Consider the following 17,940-nt stretch of genomic DNA (forward strand, 5'->3'; position numbering starts at 1 on the left):
GCTGATTTGATTCCACTCATGCTACACAAACCATCTGCAAATTTGAAAATATAACATTGTTCTCTGAACAGCATATCCATGAGAAGGTCCATCCGGGAACTTTCAGTTTGATACACAATTATCATTAAAATATACATGCAGACGGACATGTCTCATGAATATTAAAGTACAGCCAATTAACTTATTGAAAGCCTTGTTTCAAGTTGTGCTTGATGACGAATGGGAAAGAATTCAATCACTGAAAAAAGGCTAGTGATGTCATCATCGGCAGATGGAATATTTGGAGTGAACGGAATCAAACCAGTGGTAGAGACTACCTAATTAGACAAATGTGCTAACTAACCCTTATGCTACTAGATCATACAAAACCTTACAGTACCTACGAGGTGCACTGCAAGACTATTCATCCCACATGATCCGATCCAAATCGTGTCATCCTGCCAAACTACATACGCATGAACCTGTACCTTTGTCCGGGCGACAGTCACACACATGGCTTGCTGTCCCTGATGTGGTGGTCTTTTTTCCGCCTGTCCCTCCTTTCCACTTAATGGCAAAAAGCAGCTTAGATGTTGGGATTAACTCACCACTACTGAAATTTACCTGATGCCAATGTACTATAGATCAGGGAACTTGAGAAGTATAGACCATGGGGTAATTGTTACTAACAACACTTCTTACTGATACATCAAATAAAGATGTCGAGACAGAACAACCCAGGAAGTGGCTTTGGATGGCCATATGTGACACAATCTGGTCCACAGAAGCCAAATAAAGGCAGCCGATTGGAAATTCAGATAAAGGCAAACAAATGGAGTAAAAACAATAAAATACGTAAGAAAATACACATCACTAAACTTCTGAACCAAGAATGGTAGACCGTTGATGTTTTCAGTATACATGTATATTATAGCATGTTTGTATAAGGTAATAATTATCAGTCCAAGAGAACGCCAAATATGGATCAGGAGTATTACATAATAATACCCTGCTATGACAATAGCTGCACTAGGTTAATCGTATAATCTCGTTATGTGGTTAGCATGGCTGGGCCAGGAAATCCACAAGGTCAGCCAATGTATGTACATGTATTCGGTACATGTATCATATCTTTTACAATGGGTGATAAATTTCTGGTTTGTTTTATTTCAAAACGCAACATTCGATATTCTAAAGCTTGGTCCAAATCCAAGAGAAGAACCAACTCTAGTAATTTATGTGGTTTCAAATTATATCAGACGTTGCCTTTTGATAGAAATGGTGTTTGTTGATGTGCACAGTTTCCCATTAGATCATAACATGCTGTTGTACATCCAAGGTCAAAGGTCTTTTAATCCATATTTGGCGTTGTTCTGGGACTGATTATAGTAGGTTTAACTCAATTTTCAAAAATTTTCCTTAATTTGGCCCTCATGGAGCAGATTGTGTCACATAATTATGGTTTAAACCCAATGAAGATGATTTATTGAAATATATTACAAACTTGTCGGCTATACAGCCTGTCTCAAAAAAAAATGTGCAAGTGAAAAGCGCCCTCTCTAGCAATTAGAAAATACCGTTGTGACATGATGATTACATCAACGTCAAGGGCGTAGTCTTAGCTCTTAAATGCCGTTTGTTTTGTTCAATTTGCTTGTTTTAATCTCGAGATATGTTTAGTTAAAGACGAAAGGGTAAAATCACAATTGTGCCACTTTTACTAGGGAAGAGGGCTTTACATGTAACAGTGATAGCATTGATAGCATCAAGTTTATCAAGAGTTCCTTCGTGAAATCAAAAGAATGCATCAATTACACAATACAAAATTTGTTTGACTGTTTTTACTGTTTTATCATGATGCAGGAATGATGATTCTCTTTTTCCACTTAAAAGAGATTCAAAGATAAATAAATATTTCACATTCTGCTGTAAAAAATAAATACATGAGTATGGCAATGATTTTATCATGGTAAATACTGTACTCTTAGTCACTTAAGACATGTTAAAAGACAAACAAATATTGCGCACTTATACATAATTGTTATAGGTTAATGAACGCGTATTACTTGTTTGGAGAGATATTAGACAAAATAATGCACGCGCGCTGATGTTGATGCGTCTAATGCATGCGCCCCGAAAGGGGGAGTGCATTAGACGCATCAACTTCAGCTATCATTGATTTATATGTACAGCTCTCTTCCCTAGTAAAAGTGGCACAATTGTGATTTTACCCTTTCGTTGTTAAATAAACATATCTCAAAATTGGAACAAGCAAATTGAACAGAACAAACGGCATTTGAGAGCTAAGACTGCGCCCGTGAAGTTGATGTAAGCATCATGTCACAACGGTATTTTCTAATCGCCAAAGAGGGCGCTTTTCACTTGCACAATTTTTTTGAGACAGGCTGTATATATATATATATTTCAAAAATTGTCATTTGGTCTGATGGTGAATCAGTTTCAAACTTGATGGATAAATAGAAAGTGTTTGTGCTGAAAAAAAGTTGTTTGCGTGCCAAACGTAGACTTCAACCACCTCCTAAATAATGGACCTTGCAGGCCATTTTGAACAGTTTAGGGTCCCTCTATTAACCTATCTTTCTAATTTGCACCTTTTTTTTTTGTTTCCTTTTCTCTCTTTCTTTTTTCTTTCGGTTTCTTCTTTATTTTGCTTTTGTACTTTTCTTTCTTATATTGGGGATTTGGGAACTGTCTGGAGATATTTGCGATCCTGTGTGTGCTATAGCGTACTGCTTATGGTGATGGCATACTCAAATCGCTCATTTCTTTCTTTGTAGGGGCCGATGTAGGAAGTATGAATAATTCTATACAATATAGGTAAGCGTCATCACATCAAATTATCAGGTTTTATCCAGTAGCGGCACCAGGCGTGGGGGGGTGATAAACTGAATTTGCACATAATTGCTGTAAACATTTGTGTAATATATGTTTGGTTTTTATTTGTGGGGTTATTTAGATAATGTATAGTTTGACCTATCTATGATGTACCGTATTTAAGTTATTACCAAAAAGGTCAAAGGTCAAATTATTTTCATGGGGGTCAAAATTATGAAAATGTGCCGATTTTGATGAAAGGGGTGCCAAAATGTGTTTCATAAGACAGTTTGACTAAAGAATAGTTTGCACTATCTAGGATGTTTTGTTGTCTAGGTAAGGCAGAAAAATAGGTAAACTCCCAGGTAGTGAAATAAAACCCAAGTTTTGGGAAAAGTCCTCTTCTCCCACCCTCCGAAATGCCCCTGACAAATTATAGCCATAATGTACGATTTCTGTAAAATTATAATTTTGTTATTCCGAAAATGCTAAAATATTATTTGAGTGAATGTTCATACGTGTTGGTAGTTAAACAGCAAGCAAAGTTTAAACAGTCATTCACACAGAATTAATTGAAAAACTAACCGCAATAATTTGATGTTTATCACACGTCTTCATCAGGTCAACTCCAAGGATGTTGTGAACGAGTTGGCTTCAAGATTGACCTACGATCACCTTAGGTCGAATCGATGAAGTACACAGTGTCGGGATGTAATGAGACACACGCCACAACTCAACCGTGACCTTCGATATCTCGACACTATACACTTCATTGATTCGACCTAAGGTCATCTCAGGTCAATCATGACGCCAACTAACTTCTTCATCACAACATCCTTGGAATTCTTCTGATGAAAACGTGTGATACGCGTCGATATGTTGAGGTTAGTATCTCAATTCTGTGTTGAATGACTCTTTAAACTATATGTGCTAAAATAATATTTTATCAGGAAGGGTTTCTGGCCATTTTAAGCAGAAAAACCCACTGACTATTTGACCATTTTTAAATGTTAAAACATCAAAATTGCTCTGGTGACCTGCAAACACATCACATTTGGCTGATTCCATCTATGTGTAAATTGGGACATGTGTAAACATTACAAATATGCCCAAAAAAATCAGGTTTAAAAAACAATTAACCACTTTTCTATTATAAGACTTTATAGCTTTAAAAAAAATCTATATAACTCGCAGCTCAATGCATATCCTTTTAAGGCTACAGCAAAGATCGCTAATATTATGCGCAATTATGTTACATCCAACTGAAGCTTCTCAAAAAATCTTAATTTTCTTGCAACATAACATTGATGACTGCTCATGCAGCTCATAAAAATGGTACTGTCTGCATGACGAGTTCCGATGCAAATAATGAAAATAATACAAATATGTGTGCTTTTTTCATCACTTTTCAACCGATTAATCAACTATCAACTACAAAATATTACTTCAATCACTAAACCATCAATCAATCAATCAATCAATCAATCAATCAATCAATCAATATAATCAACAAATTATCCAATCAATACATGGGGTAATTATTTAATCAATCGTCCATCAACATGATCTATCAAGCATCAAACCAATCAATCAATCAACCAATCAATCAATCAAACAATCAATCAACTTACATATATCATCCATTTCACTTAAAATCAAATCAATACTTTATCACAAGGTAGCCCTATTGTATAATGTGGTTAAAAGGCCCTATAGTATGGCTAGCATTAGGCATATCTATTACCAAATAGATCTTCTATAAATTCCAAAAAAATCCTCAAAAGTATTTCTGCTGGCAATTTTCTCATTATCCATATTGGCCTATTTCAGCTGAAATCCATACACCCCCTTTGGAAGACATGGCCTTATTAATCGTCCACACGGAGTAGATTTCAAATAAAAGCACCCATTCAGGTAACACCATTTGAAATTCACACTCCCTGCCTGGGCATAGGAGGTATGGATTTCAGCTGGAGCCGGAAATCAGAAAATCTAGTATGGGAAGAAATGTATCAGTACTTGCGACATAAAATTAAAAATTCGTTTCACGTCCCCACTTTTTTTAAAAAGTGAAGAGAGGGGAATTTAAAATTGACATTGCTAGCAGTTTTCAGCATCTGTCACGAAAACAATGAGGCCCTTTTTTGGTTAGATCCATTAGAGTTCCACAAAAATAAAAACAAATATGGACTGATTACAGAAAGTGAGGATGGGGAAGGATGCGAAACAAATTAATTTTTTTATTTGGCCAATATGTGTTTTTTGTGATGACTAATCCGGGACATTGCATAAGTCTGAAGAGTTGTTCGTCGGAAAATTGTTAAAGTTAGTATTTAGGACATTATATGTTAGACTTAGTGCTATGAATATAAGCTTAGGATTAGGGATATATATGTTGGTGTTTGGGATAGGTTAAATTTAGGGTTAGGGTATAACTGTTACGGTTAGAATTATGGTTAGGTTTTGGGATATGATTGGGGCTTAGTTTATAGGTTAGGGTTAGGGCGAAGTTTAAGGTTGAAGCCATCACTTGGAAAAAAAAACTAATTGCAGTCCTACCTAGGGCATATTGGGTGCATGGCCTAGGTTAAATCAGACCCTAATTATAAGATTATTTATACCTATACTCATATGTCATTTTTAAATTATATTTTCTTTCTCTTCTAACAGCATGTCTCGTGATCCAAACACAGACCATCCAGCAATTGTGATGTATTCACTTATTGGCAATGATGTCTGCAATGGGTAAGTTCAGGTTTTATTTTGTCAGAGATTTGGGGAACTGATTTAGACTGGAGGGACCTACCAACTGATCGATTGGCTAAAATGAACCCCACCACATGGAACTGCGCAAACTGAGTCAGTTATACGGTTTTGCGATGGCCAAATAAACTGCACTTAGGCATTTGGACCCCATCTCACCCAAGGAACTGACCACCTCGTATGACCCCAGTCCCTTAGGAACTCAGTCAGTTATACATTGGGTTTGTGATGTGGATGCCTTTTTTTAAATGGATTGCATAACATGAAATTGCCTTGATTCCTTAAAATCAAAAATGAAAAAAAAAATTCCAAAGCCCTGGGGGAGGGGTACCCTGTATACTATGGGAAGTACTGCCCTAACGTCCCCTTTATCAAGCTTTTTTTTTAATCCGGAGACCCGCGTCATTTTGTTTCTCATTCTGTAGACCCCAATTTGAAATTCCCAGAGCCTTTTGACTAACATTTCCTCCAAATACGCTAAAATTATCTTGAAATCGGAGCTCAAAGCACTTATATCTGAGAAACTTTTGCTAACAGGGCACCAAACAAAGGCCAATTTTTAGTTCCTGAGATCCCATTTTATGTCCCAAAACTCCATTCCAGAGCCCGCAAGTCTGGGCAGTACTTAATTATATACCAAAAAGTATTTTAGTACAACACCTCCAAATCCAAAGTAAGGATTTTGAACACTTATACTATAGGGTCCACAACTTATATGTTCCCCCTAAATACTTTTTTAAATAAATCGAACATTATTTGACAAAATGCAAACATGTAAAAAGGTATGGGTAGCCGTATTTGTTTTACACATATGGACCAAATTATAGCGTCACACGTCATTGCGTTCAGTCACAATGGTTCTATATGTATAAAAAAAAAGAGACCGTTGCTGGCTCTTCAACCCCTACCACTTTGCATTGGCGTAGGTCCCGGGGAGGGGATGAATCTCAAAAATATTTTGACAAGAGGGGATGGTTCATTCAATAACCCCCACCCCAATGTTGATGCCTGTTTAATTGTGTATATGGGTTTCTGACCAAATTAACCACATATTTGGCCATTTTAGCCTAAAAAGGACCAATTGTTGTGTTCTTTGCGTGAATTTGTTGCACCTTTGCACCATTCACCATTATGGCAATATTTTTGCACGTGTTGTACCATAAACTTATTCTGTCGCCAAGAGGTGCTTGATTCACTATACTTCAAGATTATGTTTTTTGCAAACCTCTCCCGTCAAAAAAATCTACGCCACTGCAACTTTGCCACTTGCGACATGACACCAATGTTTATCAGACTATGTTTCATTTTACAGGCATCCTGACACCATTGCACACATGACCACACCAGAGCAGATGAAAGCTTACAGTCTCAGCTCATTAAAATATCTGGTAAGCTTTGAATCCCTCATAATTCTCTCAAATAGTAGATAACTTAAGGCGATTTAATACCCCGATTTTCATCAGTACCCATCTTCTTTTTTTTGTTGCAAATTTATAAAGTATATAAATATGTTCATCATCTCATGTCCTGAACTTATAAAATATCTCTACATAAAAAGTGGTTTTAAACCACTTTAGAAAATCATTTTAGCCCTACATATTTTTTGTTTACTGTATCCTGGTAACTGAGATGTGTGTTTCATAACAAACCATAATTTATTTTATTGAACATGTCCAAGTAGAATACATGAATAGAATACATTAAATCCTTTGTTATACTATCTATAGAAATATACTCACTGATTATAACACTGAATAAATTAAATAGGCCTAAATAATCTCTTCCACATAGACAATTTAAGACTACACCATGTGTGTATCTTCTATAATATGTTGTTAGGAAAAGAGATTAAAAAAGGCTATAAGGTCATCAAAGGTCAGGTTATAGGTCAATTGGTTCAGGTCAAATTCAGGCATCAATTTTGAATACATGTGATAGTCTGTGATATCATACATGTCATAATGAGGCATCAATTTTGATATTTTGTCTGTTACTGGATATATAATGGAAATGTGTGAGGTGGATATACTAAAATACCTTGGGATGTAAATGGTGAGTACAATTTAGATTGCCTAGTTGAGTTGGATTGGGCAAATAAATATAAAATAGTTACCAAAATCACAAAAATGAAGCTTACGGAAAACTACCTAATATGGTAGTATAGGTGACAAAAATACAATCTTTTTCAACATTGCTGTAGTGTGGTTGTGGTAACCTGTTACCTATGGCTTAATTAAGTTTCAGTGACATAGTGTTGCAAGTTCAAAATACAAAATATAGCTCGACATTGAAAATAGAAGCATTTTAACCGGTTCGTTTTTTGATAGTTGTGGAGCACCAAGTTCATGAAGTCATAAAAGAAATCAGGGACCACTTATTCCCATTTTACATATCAGCATTATTTCCCTAATGTGTTAGCAACACATATCCAAAATTTTAACGAAATCCGTTGATAGTAAGCTTTCCAAAATGAAGTGAATTTAAATCATCAGTGATGTACCTCCTTTTGGCTTCTATCTTCAAAAGCATGTAAGCTACATTGATACCGATATCAATAAAACGAGAAGATTTGCCCTTCATTTTGCATACCACTTTGTCCAATTATTTTTGTAATTTCTTCACAAAATGCAAAAAATGCAAAAAAAAATCAATGGGTGTAGTACCCCCTTAAGGGACATTCAAAGATTTTTTTGAAATTGAACTTATATTAACACTATAGTTTGTGTTTTTATTTAGATTCCTTGTTCATCCCAAAACTGTATACTTGATAGGTTGATATTGATAGGTTAATGAATGCGTATTACTTGTTGGGAGAGAAATTAGACAAAATAATACACGCGCGCTGATGTTGATGCGTCTAATGCACGAGCCCCGAAGGGGGGAATGCATTAGACGCATCAACATCAGCGTAACGTTATTTTGTCTAATTTCTCGAGCAACAAGTAATACGCGTATATTAACCTATTTCATACACGAGACGAAAGATTTTTCTGTTTTTATAACGAATTAACACTAAATATGTTGGTAAATAGAAAGAAATATTAATGCATCAACCCGCCCGAAAAATGAATCAATCCTACGGGACTAGAACGCGCGTGGAACACTGCGCGTAGTACGCGGAGTGCACAATATACAAAATCAATGCATGTTTCGTATTTTTCTAACGCTTGCTCTGATTGGTTCACACTATCAACGAGTGTATGAAATCTTGTATGAATTATTTAGAAGTTACAGCATTTTTAATTTAAAAAATACATTTCTGAGAGTGCACATCCACGTTAACAATCAAGAGATTTTCCCCAATAAGTTTTTCATTTGCTTTGCTTTACTTTTAATTACAGGACACTAGATTACCAAAAGGAAGCTTTGTGATCGTAACAGGCATGGCTGACGGTCGCGTCTTGTATGAACTGATGGCGAATCGTATTCATCCCCTAGGCCAATACAACCAAGACATTACCTATAAGCATGTATATGATTTGTTATCATGTCTACAAGTATCTCCATGCAATGGTTGGATGTCATCAAACGAGACTCTCAGGAATTATACATCTGAGGTAAGTTAAACTTGTATCATCGTGAAGTCCTTTTTAAAGACATTTTTTGTGTAACTGATAGCAAATTTTATCCATCCACCTGTATGAATGTATATGATTTGTTATCGTGTCTACAAGTTAGTGTCTTCTTGAGCTTTCTTGCAATGGCTGAATGTCATCAAATGAGTCGTAATTATACCTTTTAGATAAGCTAAACTAAAAAATTGTAAAATAATTTTGACAAATATATTTGCAAAACATTTTGTGAACACTTAAGGTTACTGCCTCTTTTGAGGTTTTGAGCAAAAAAATGGGATGAATTTGCCACATTAAGTATCAAATTTGGCCCAGAAATAATCATCGGAAAAATAAAAGTTATACCTCGTCTTAAAGGTAAATGCTTATATATTATTATTTTCCCATTGTTATTTTTATAGCCTTAATCAGATTTTCACTGGAAGCCTATGACTTGGGTCCCCGCTATCACCACTCGCTATTTTATTTTAGGCCCGTTGATATCATACCATACTTCACACCGATTTCTCTACCAAATTGTAGGCATATGTCAAACATTCCATAATTACATTCTTGCTATCAAACTTTGGTATATGAACCTCCGAAATATAATTTACAAGTTCTAGAAAACGTTTTCAGTGCTCCACATTTGGCCATAAGCTTATTCATTAAAGTTCTTCCATTTTCTTTCTTGACCCATATTTTTTATTTTAAACTAGCTGCAATATATCACTGAATCCTACTTAAACCATAGGTACCAAGTTTGTATGTCCAAACTACAGCAGTGATGAAAAATAGTAACATTTCTTGCCACCATTCTGCCAAATCACACACTTTTTCAAAAGCTTCCGTTTCAATCATTTTTGTGATTCAGTACCTGTTTTGCCATTATGTGTCAAATCAGTTCTAAGTTTACCATCTCAATTGTACTCACCATTTATATCCCAAGCAAAATGTATACATCCTATATATTATATCCAAATCCAGGTTCAAGAACAGGTTAAATAGACCAAATCTCAAATGTCTCCAGTCATATAAAAAGCACATTGTTTTCAAAATGGTGCCCAGAATTGACCTCAAGTATTTGACCCACACAAAAGCCTCCTTTACAAGTCACACTATTGACAACTAGCCATGCATACAACAGTACAGTAATGAATTCTTTTGAAGTTTGGTGAAGAGCCTAATCTTTCAAGTCAAAGCACTTCCCACAAATCAATGCAGTCAATACATGTGTGCTGATGTGTGACAAACTAACATGTATTATAATACACTGCTATTTAGATCAAGAGGTGTCAAAAGCAGGTGAATTGTGGGATGGTGTTCAATAATGCTGAAACAGGGCTGGTGTTATGTCATTGTCTGAATATATTGATTTTTAAGGATTTTCTCTACCTTGTGCTAATACATATTGTGAATGAGAGGGATTTTTATGGTCAGCTGTCTTAGAAATGTTTATGGCTGGGTCTGGCAATCCCAATTGCCTCACCTAGCAACTGTAAACAACATATTATGTAGGGTAAAAATTAATATACTACAATCATTTTTAAAAGCACTTTTTAGGCACACATTTTGCAAATTGAATATCTGAAGTGTTGAATACATTTATATACTTCATAAATATGCACAAATGTAAAACATGGACAAGTTGGATGGAATTCAAGAGTATGTATCCTTAAATAACATTATGCTTGAATGTTTGGAGCAAGTTTTCACACATGTTTTACAATGCTATAAATAACAGATTGATATATCCTTCATATACCCTTACATTTAAATGTTCCCTGTCAAATGTTTTGTGTTTGCTGGGAGGATCTATTACTTAATGGCTTTTTATTTTGAAATAAATATTTCATTTGATTTTTCTTTATCTTGCCAGCGTGCTGCCAACCTAAGCAAAGCATTAGAGGAGGTTGTCCAGAGTAACAAATTCATGAACTTCAAGCCTTATTATATAGACTATGACATCAGAACAGGTAACCTAAGATGTTCCATACATTATTCCATCTGGTCTGTGCAACTTCTCACACAAAAATTAATTTGGACGAGTGAAGCGAATGGGAAAATATTTTTAAGTAGCACCTGTCCTCTTTAAAAATGTGATTTGCAATGAACCAACAAGTTTGCATGCAGGTGCTTAAAATATGCATGTATAATTATACTGTAATTTGCCTGTACACCACACCAATTTCATGAATTTGCGAATTTAAAAAGGCATTTCGTGATCCGGCAGCATCATCTTTTTCTCAAACAAAAGTTGGGATTTTTTATATCACTGGAAACCTCTGGCTGCATAATGTTTATGTACAAAAAAATTCTTGCAAATTGATTCGTTTAGCAAAAACATCGTGAAATTTGAATTTTGCAATTTTGGGAATCAGCTTTTTTGTGGATATCTACTGAAAAATGATATAAAAGAGGATGCTAGGATCACTAAATACTCCTTTAAAGCCATATTATAACATTTTCAAACAAAATAGATTAGCATTTATTTGCCATAAAATGTTAGCTTTTACTCTCAGATAATATCCCCTTTTATTTTTGAGCCGAACAACTACGGCAAAGCAAAGAAAATTGGAATTTACTACCAGCGCACATGTGGACAATACGTACCACTCCTTTGGTCATGTTGTGGTACGACACTTTGTTGTGTATATCACCGTCCCGCACGCCGTGTACGTACTGTGTGTTATGAACATCGTGTATGCGTTCGACTAATAATTCCATCGTAATAATAAAGCACCGGTTCCGTCGTTTTATTCAAAATCTCGGATTTTGACAAAACTACAGCACCTAGAGTCTTGATTTCTGCAGGGTATATTGGTTTAATAAAGTACAATTTAATCGTGTAAAAAAGGAATTTTAAAAATTCAGTGAGGGCGTCTTCCTCAGCAAATGTTATAATATGGCTTTAAGTAGTAAAATGCTAAGAAAAACGTTAAGAGAATAGGTTGAGGAAAGACAAGAAACAAGGAAGAAAGGAAGAACGGTTATTCAATTTAAAGTTCACACCCCCATGATTTCACTGCCATCCAAATTCTAGTTGCACCTCATGTTCAATCCGGCTTGACATTTTTGCTAGTTTTATGTCAAATTCAGTTTGAAATTGTTGAAATTTTTTATCAAATCCTGCTGAACAATGTGGCTTAAAACATTAAAACAATCTTTACACCTTTCCTCACTGTATATAGACGAGAATGGTTAGACCTGGAATAATTTAAAACTGGACAATTTACATGATTTAGTTGGAATTCCAAACTCTTCTTCAAGGAGGCATGGGTTTCACACGGAATAGCCCATTATGGTCCTATCCCCATGACAGTTTGAATCAGATCATTAACAGTTAATCTTTTTCTTGCTATTTCTCCTTCAGTCATCAAAGAATGGGAAGATATGGGCGGAGAAGGTTGGCAAATGGTTGAACCTATTGATGGATTCCACCCCAGTCAGGTTTGTTTGGCCTCTAAACATTTTGAAAGCAAAACCTCCTATGTAGTCTCTTGGCAGGTTTGTTTAAAACATGTTCAAGGGCCATAAGTACATAATCGTTGGGCAGGAGAAACCACCTGTGTCATTGGCCCCTGAACATGTTTAAAGCAAAACAAATGAGGTAAACTTTTGGCAGTTTTGTTTTAAACAATAAACATGTTAAAGGGCAATAAGTACATAAGAGTGATAAACTGTGCACCAGAATGAACTCTGGAGGTGATGTGTATTTAGGGCTGTTGGGGCCCATTTTCACCATTGCAGTCACCCAAAGACTCCATATTTTTGAACACATGCTCTGTCACCCAAAGACCCCTTGTTTTTCCATTCGATCTGTCACCCAGAGGCCCTTATTTTTCAATTTGAACAGCAGCTTTCATTTATAATAATGATTTTAATGTATTTTGAAATAAAGCAATTTGAAGCCATTGTGAACTAGAAATTCAAAATGAAAGACCACATATATTTTACATTTTGCTCTCTTTGAATGCCAAAAAATCATGCCCTCACCAATTGACCCATTAAGCATTAATATATATATGTACAAACTTTTTTTAGGCCTTATGTTTGTTTGTTTGTTTGTTTGTTTGTTTCAAAAAAATCATTTGCCAAATTTAAATACATGTGATTGAAATTGAGTTCCAAATATAAACCTATTAATATATTTCTCCCTTCCTATGTCCTAATTTATTTCAGGACGCTAACTACATGACAGCCAAGCATGTATGGAAGCAGTTGGAAACGACGTACCCGGAAATTATTGGCAAAGTCAATCCAAATAATGATGCAATATATAAGCAGTTTGGTGATCAAGGAGGCTACTAGTTGATGCAATATATCACTATCAGTTTGGTGATCAAGGAGGCTACTATGATGCAATATATAAACAGTTTAGTGATCAAGGAGGCTACTAGATGACTCAATATATAAACAGTTTGGTGATCAAGGAGCCAATAATTTGGTTCGCCTCAATTTCGGTAGTGACGTCAATGCTTTATCACGGTTGCGCCACAAGCGTGCCGACAAATTGCCCGGTACACGTATGTACACTCAGCGCGTTTAACTTTACGAACTCGACTAGAGTTCGATTACTGCAGCGAGCGAAATACTCACGTACGTCACTACCGAACTTTAATAGGGGCTGTGCAATAATTATGAGCCCCGGGGGAATTTCCAAATGGCTCAGCAAAAATCGCTGGCCCCCCCCCTCTCGGCTCACCAAAAATTCCTTGCCCCCCCCCCCTCGGCCCGCCAAAAATTCTTTGCTCCCCCCTTGTACATGCCAAATTTTGGGATCCCAATTTCCAAATCTAATACATGTTGCGAGCGCAGCGAGCAGGAAAATTTGCATATTGAAGCGTTTCTGTACCGTTTTCCTAGGCCTTTTTAGCGCGTTTTATTTAAAAGGCGCCCCATGAATGTGTGTCAAAAATCGCTTGCTTCCCCTCTCGGCTTGCCAATTAATTGCTTGCCCCCCCCTTTTCGGCTTCCCAAAATTTCTTGCCCTCCCCCAATTTTACCCTCCCCCAGGGCTCATAATTATTGCACAGCCCCTTAAGTTGAACCAAATTATACTATAATTTGGTTCACCTCAAGTTCGGTAGTGACATAAATGCTTTATCACGGTTGCGCTACAAGCGTGCCGACAAACTGCCCGGTACCCCGGGCCGGTACATGTGCGTGTACACTCGGCGCGTTTAACTTGACGAACTCGATTAGATACGGCAGCGAGCGAAATACGCATGTACGTCACTACCGAACTTGAGTTGAACCAAATTATACTATATAGATGATGCAATATATAAGTTTGGTGATCAAGGAGGCTACTAGATGATGCAATAAATAAACAGTTTGGTGATCAAGGAGGCTACTAGATGATGCAATAAATAAACAGTTTGGTGATCAAGGAGGCAACTAGATGATGCAATAAATAAACAGTCTTTTGGTCAAGGAGGCTACTAGATGATGCAATACATAAACATTTTGGTGATCAAGGAGGCTACAAGATGATGTAATAAACAGTTTGATGATCAAGGAGGCTACTAGATGATGCAATATATAAACGGTTTGAATTTGACAAAAGAGGTCAAAATGGACTATAGATACAAAATGGGCATACATTCTTTATTCGAGGAGAGGGTTAAAATTGAAAAAAAAATGGTCCAAAAAAGGCATACATAGTACAAAAAAGGCATATAAATGTTAAATATCATGGCAGCCACCATCCCAACAAGGGTACGGCAAGAGTAGGCAGCTGTCCCCTGTGTTCACCCTCCCCCGGCTATGCCACTGTAGTGACCATTATTGTGTCAACGAGGCCTCAATGCCACTAGAGTGACCATATTATGGCACTGAGCCATCAATGTAAAAATAATACCAAATATGTATATATTGATAGTAAAAAGAGTCATTTGTAAATAATACTGTAAAATGTGTGCTATGATAATCAGATTTCCAGCAGCCCCAGTGCATATTTTAACATAACTAGTCATTTTAAAGACCGTTTCAAGACTGAAAAAAAAAAACTTGGTGATTACCAAATTAATATCTGTGCACATTTTTGCGCACTCCGCTCACAATTTTTTACATAATTGGTAGTATTAATACTTTGTACTAATTATATAACTAATATTATATTTACCATATTTTGTGATGTATATTTTAGTTTTACAAACTGAAATTAAACGGGAATGACAAGTTTTTGATGTTGTTTTTGATAGTTGAATGTACAATATATTAGTTATTAAATTTGGTAAAGGTATGTATGTCTCGGTAGACAATGTTGAAAACTCTACACAATATATTGAGGGCGAAGCTAAGATTTTGATATCAATATTTTAGAAACGAGCACTCTCCAATAACGTTTTAATATTCATTGGTCATAGAAGTTGCGTAATGTGGGCGGAATAATCATAGCATCATTAAATGAGTATTTCGTGATTCGAGCATCCTCCATAGTTACAGTATAGACAGGGGTGTCGCTAGACCAATATGATTCGGGGGGTGTACAGCATGTTTTGCCGACGGAAATTGTTGCCTCTCCTTCCTCAACAGCCCGACAAGGTTGACCCAATTTTTTTTCGGTGGTTTGCAAAAGTGAAAAAAGAAAGAAAAAAAGGGATTATAGGCCCTAAGCAAAAAATTTCAACGAAGTTTTATTAATGAGTAACTACTATAACATTAACAATAGCTATATTACGTAACAACAACACAATTTCGTAACACATGAATATTTTACATGACTCTGGCAATTTGCCGACAAACAAACCTAGCTTGACTACATTTGCCGACAATCACATGGTTTTGACGACAACAGTCAATTTTGCCGACAAAATTGTGTATAGGGGGGTGTCACCCCCCATACCCCCCCCCCCTCTAGCGACGGCCCTGAGTATAGATATACGAAAAATGCTTAATCCCAACATTTTAGTTGATTCCGAGTTATGCATGAATATGCGTATTACGTAGGCCACTGATTATTGTTTGCAGATAAACAGTATGTAGCCATGGTAGCCAGAGGTTTTCGGTGGTTGGAGGATGAGGCTGTAGATCGCGAAATGCCCCTTTGAATTCAATGGTTATAATTATATTGTTGGATATATCGTTGTAGAAAGCAGCGAATTGACTACATATGAAACATTTCAACTACTAAAATGTTAAAAGGACGGCATTTTTAAAGCGGTGTGTCAGCATGGTTAGTCTTTATTATGATTTAATACACGTGTTGAGTTGTACGATAATGTCAGATCAAATGAAGCATTACAAATACAAAGCATGAACTTGATATGGAGTTCATGCAATTGTTCTACATGTACGTTTAACCTTGGAAATATAAAGTATACATACGTGTAAAGCATGAATGCTGCCAACTTGTGACAATTGATTTTTTCATTATTTAATATTAGGAAACATAAAACTGATTTACGCATGCGCCAAATGAGAGAGACGTCTGATTGGTTGATATGGGCTTACAGAATGCCCTCTATCTGTGGTTCTGGAAAAATTATGGTAGTTTAGCAAATGACTCAACACTAGCAAACTTTGATACTAATAGTTTTAAATTCATTACACGATTAAGATAAATTCACACCATAAGCTGTTAATAAATTTTATTAAAAGAGCAGGTAGTGAACTATCCTGGAATTCAGCTTTTATTGTTACTTGAAGGAAGATGAACTGTATGGTCCGACCTATAACTAACAACCTCATTAATTATCCCAACTTTTTCGCTATCGAAAGGGTATCCAAATAAGCTCAAATATTTTGCACTCATATCAAAATACTAGCATGATAGTTGATACTTTATATGTTGGGAGCCCGGCCAGTTCACTCAACCAAAGTTTTAAAAATTACATCAATGTAATAAAATCGGACCATCCTCCTTAAAAGCTCTCAAAATGGCCAGCGACTGGTATATTTTAGGCAACAAAGTCATTTGGAGTAAAAATATGACTAAAACATGCCTACTTTTAATCGATTTTGTTATCGTGATGTCCACCCTTCCATTCATACAATAAGCGAAAACCCAAAAGGCAAGACAGTAAACAAGATATTCCTGAAAAATATTGGTGTCAGTTCCAATTTACAATGTAATTATAATTTGAATGTTTAATAATGTTAAAGATGGAATTGCGTGAGAAGTTTTGCACTGCAGGACTGACAGGAACATTTAGTGCCGTGGTAATTCATTTATCATTACACTTAGGCCTACATAAGCCTGTTTTAGCGCAACGTCAGACTTCAATTCTAGCTTATTCTTCAAATTTTTCACAGGACGAAGATGAATCGAAGATCATTCCATATTTTATCATGTACTAATAATATAGAGCACGTAGTGTGAGTGTCCTCATGATGATGACTTGCTGAACGCGGCGGTATATAAGCTTATATAAGCTTGCAACTTCAACATACAAACCATCTCAAAAGTTAGGTCTTTATAGTAGGAGACTTTCTTTCGCGAAGGCACAATGTCAACAATGCCCAGAGAGTTACTTTTTAAAGTACGTAATTTTTCGCCACTTTCTGCAATTCAGCATGGAAGCAGGTCGATTCGGACCCAAAACATTTCGGCCACAGTTGACTTGGCCATATGCCATTTGGCCCCAAGCTAAGTCAGCCACAAACCAATTCGATGTTGACCGAAGGGATAAACGATTATGTTAATGAATATGTCCACCACGAAACGGCTGTAAAGTCGGCTCGCGGTTAATTTTGTTGTATTTCGTGTTTAGAAAATATATATCATAAGCTTTAAAGTAAAAAAAAAATCATTTGCCTCCAAACGATATCCAGAAGTAAAAAAAAAGAGGGTTAAGTGCGCAAAGTA

At 36.1% G+C, this 17,940-nt stretch overlaps 1 protein-coding gene across 4 annotated transcripts in view; it reads left to right on the forward strand.

Annotated features, from left to right (window-relative positions):
• Nucleotides 1-13,789, forward strand: part of LOC140146357 (acyloxyacyl hydrolase-like) — a 49,769-nt gene extending 35,980 nt beyond the window's left edge. For 2 of the 4 annotated variants that reach the window (XM_072168175.1, XM_072168178.1), the window contains 6 exons: nucleotides 5,485-5,559; nucleotides 6,890-6,965; nucleotides 8,919-9,134; nucleotides 11,008-11,104; nucleotides 12,502-12,578; nucleotides 13,311-13,788. In XM_072168175.1, coding sequence (XP_072024276.1) covers nucleotides 5,485-5,559; nucleotides 6,890-6,965; nucleotides 8,919-9,134; nucleotides 11,008-11,104; nucleotides 12,502-12,578; nucleotides 13,311-13,439 — 670 coding nt within the window. In that variant the 3' untranslated portion in view covers nucleotides 13,440-13,788. Of the gene's footprint in view, nucleotides 1-5,484; nucleotides 5,560-6,889; nucleotides 6,966-8,918; nucleotides 9,135-11,007; nucleotides 11,105-12,501; nucleotides 12,579-13,310 lie in introns of all 4 variants that reach the window. The other 2 variants (XM_072168176.1, XM_072168177.1) reach the window with 2 other exon arrangements.
• The last annotated feature ends 4,151 nt before the right edge of the window (nucleotides 13,790-17,940 follow it).

This window comes from Amphiura filiformis, chromosome 2 (genome assembly GCF_039555335.1).
Source record: "Amphiura filiformis chromosome 2, Afil_fr2py, whole genome shotgun sequence".
NCBI classification, from domain to species: domain Eukaryota; kingdom Metazoa; phylum Echinodermata; class Ophiuroidea; order Amphilepidida; family Amphiuridae; genus Amphiura; species Amphiura filiformis.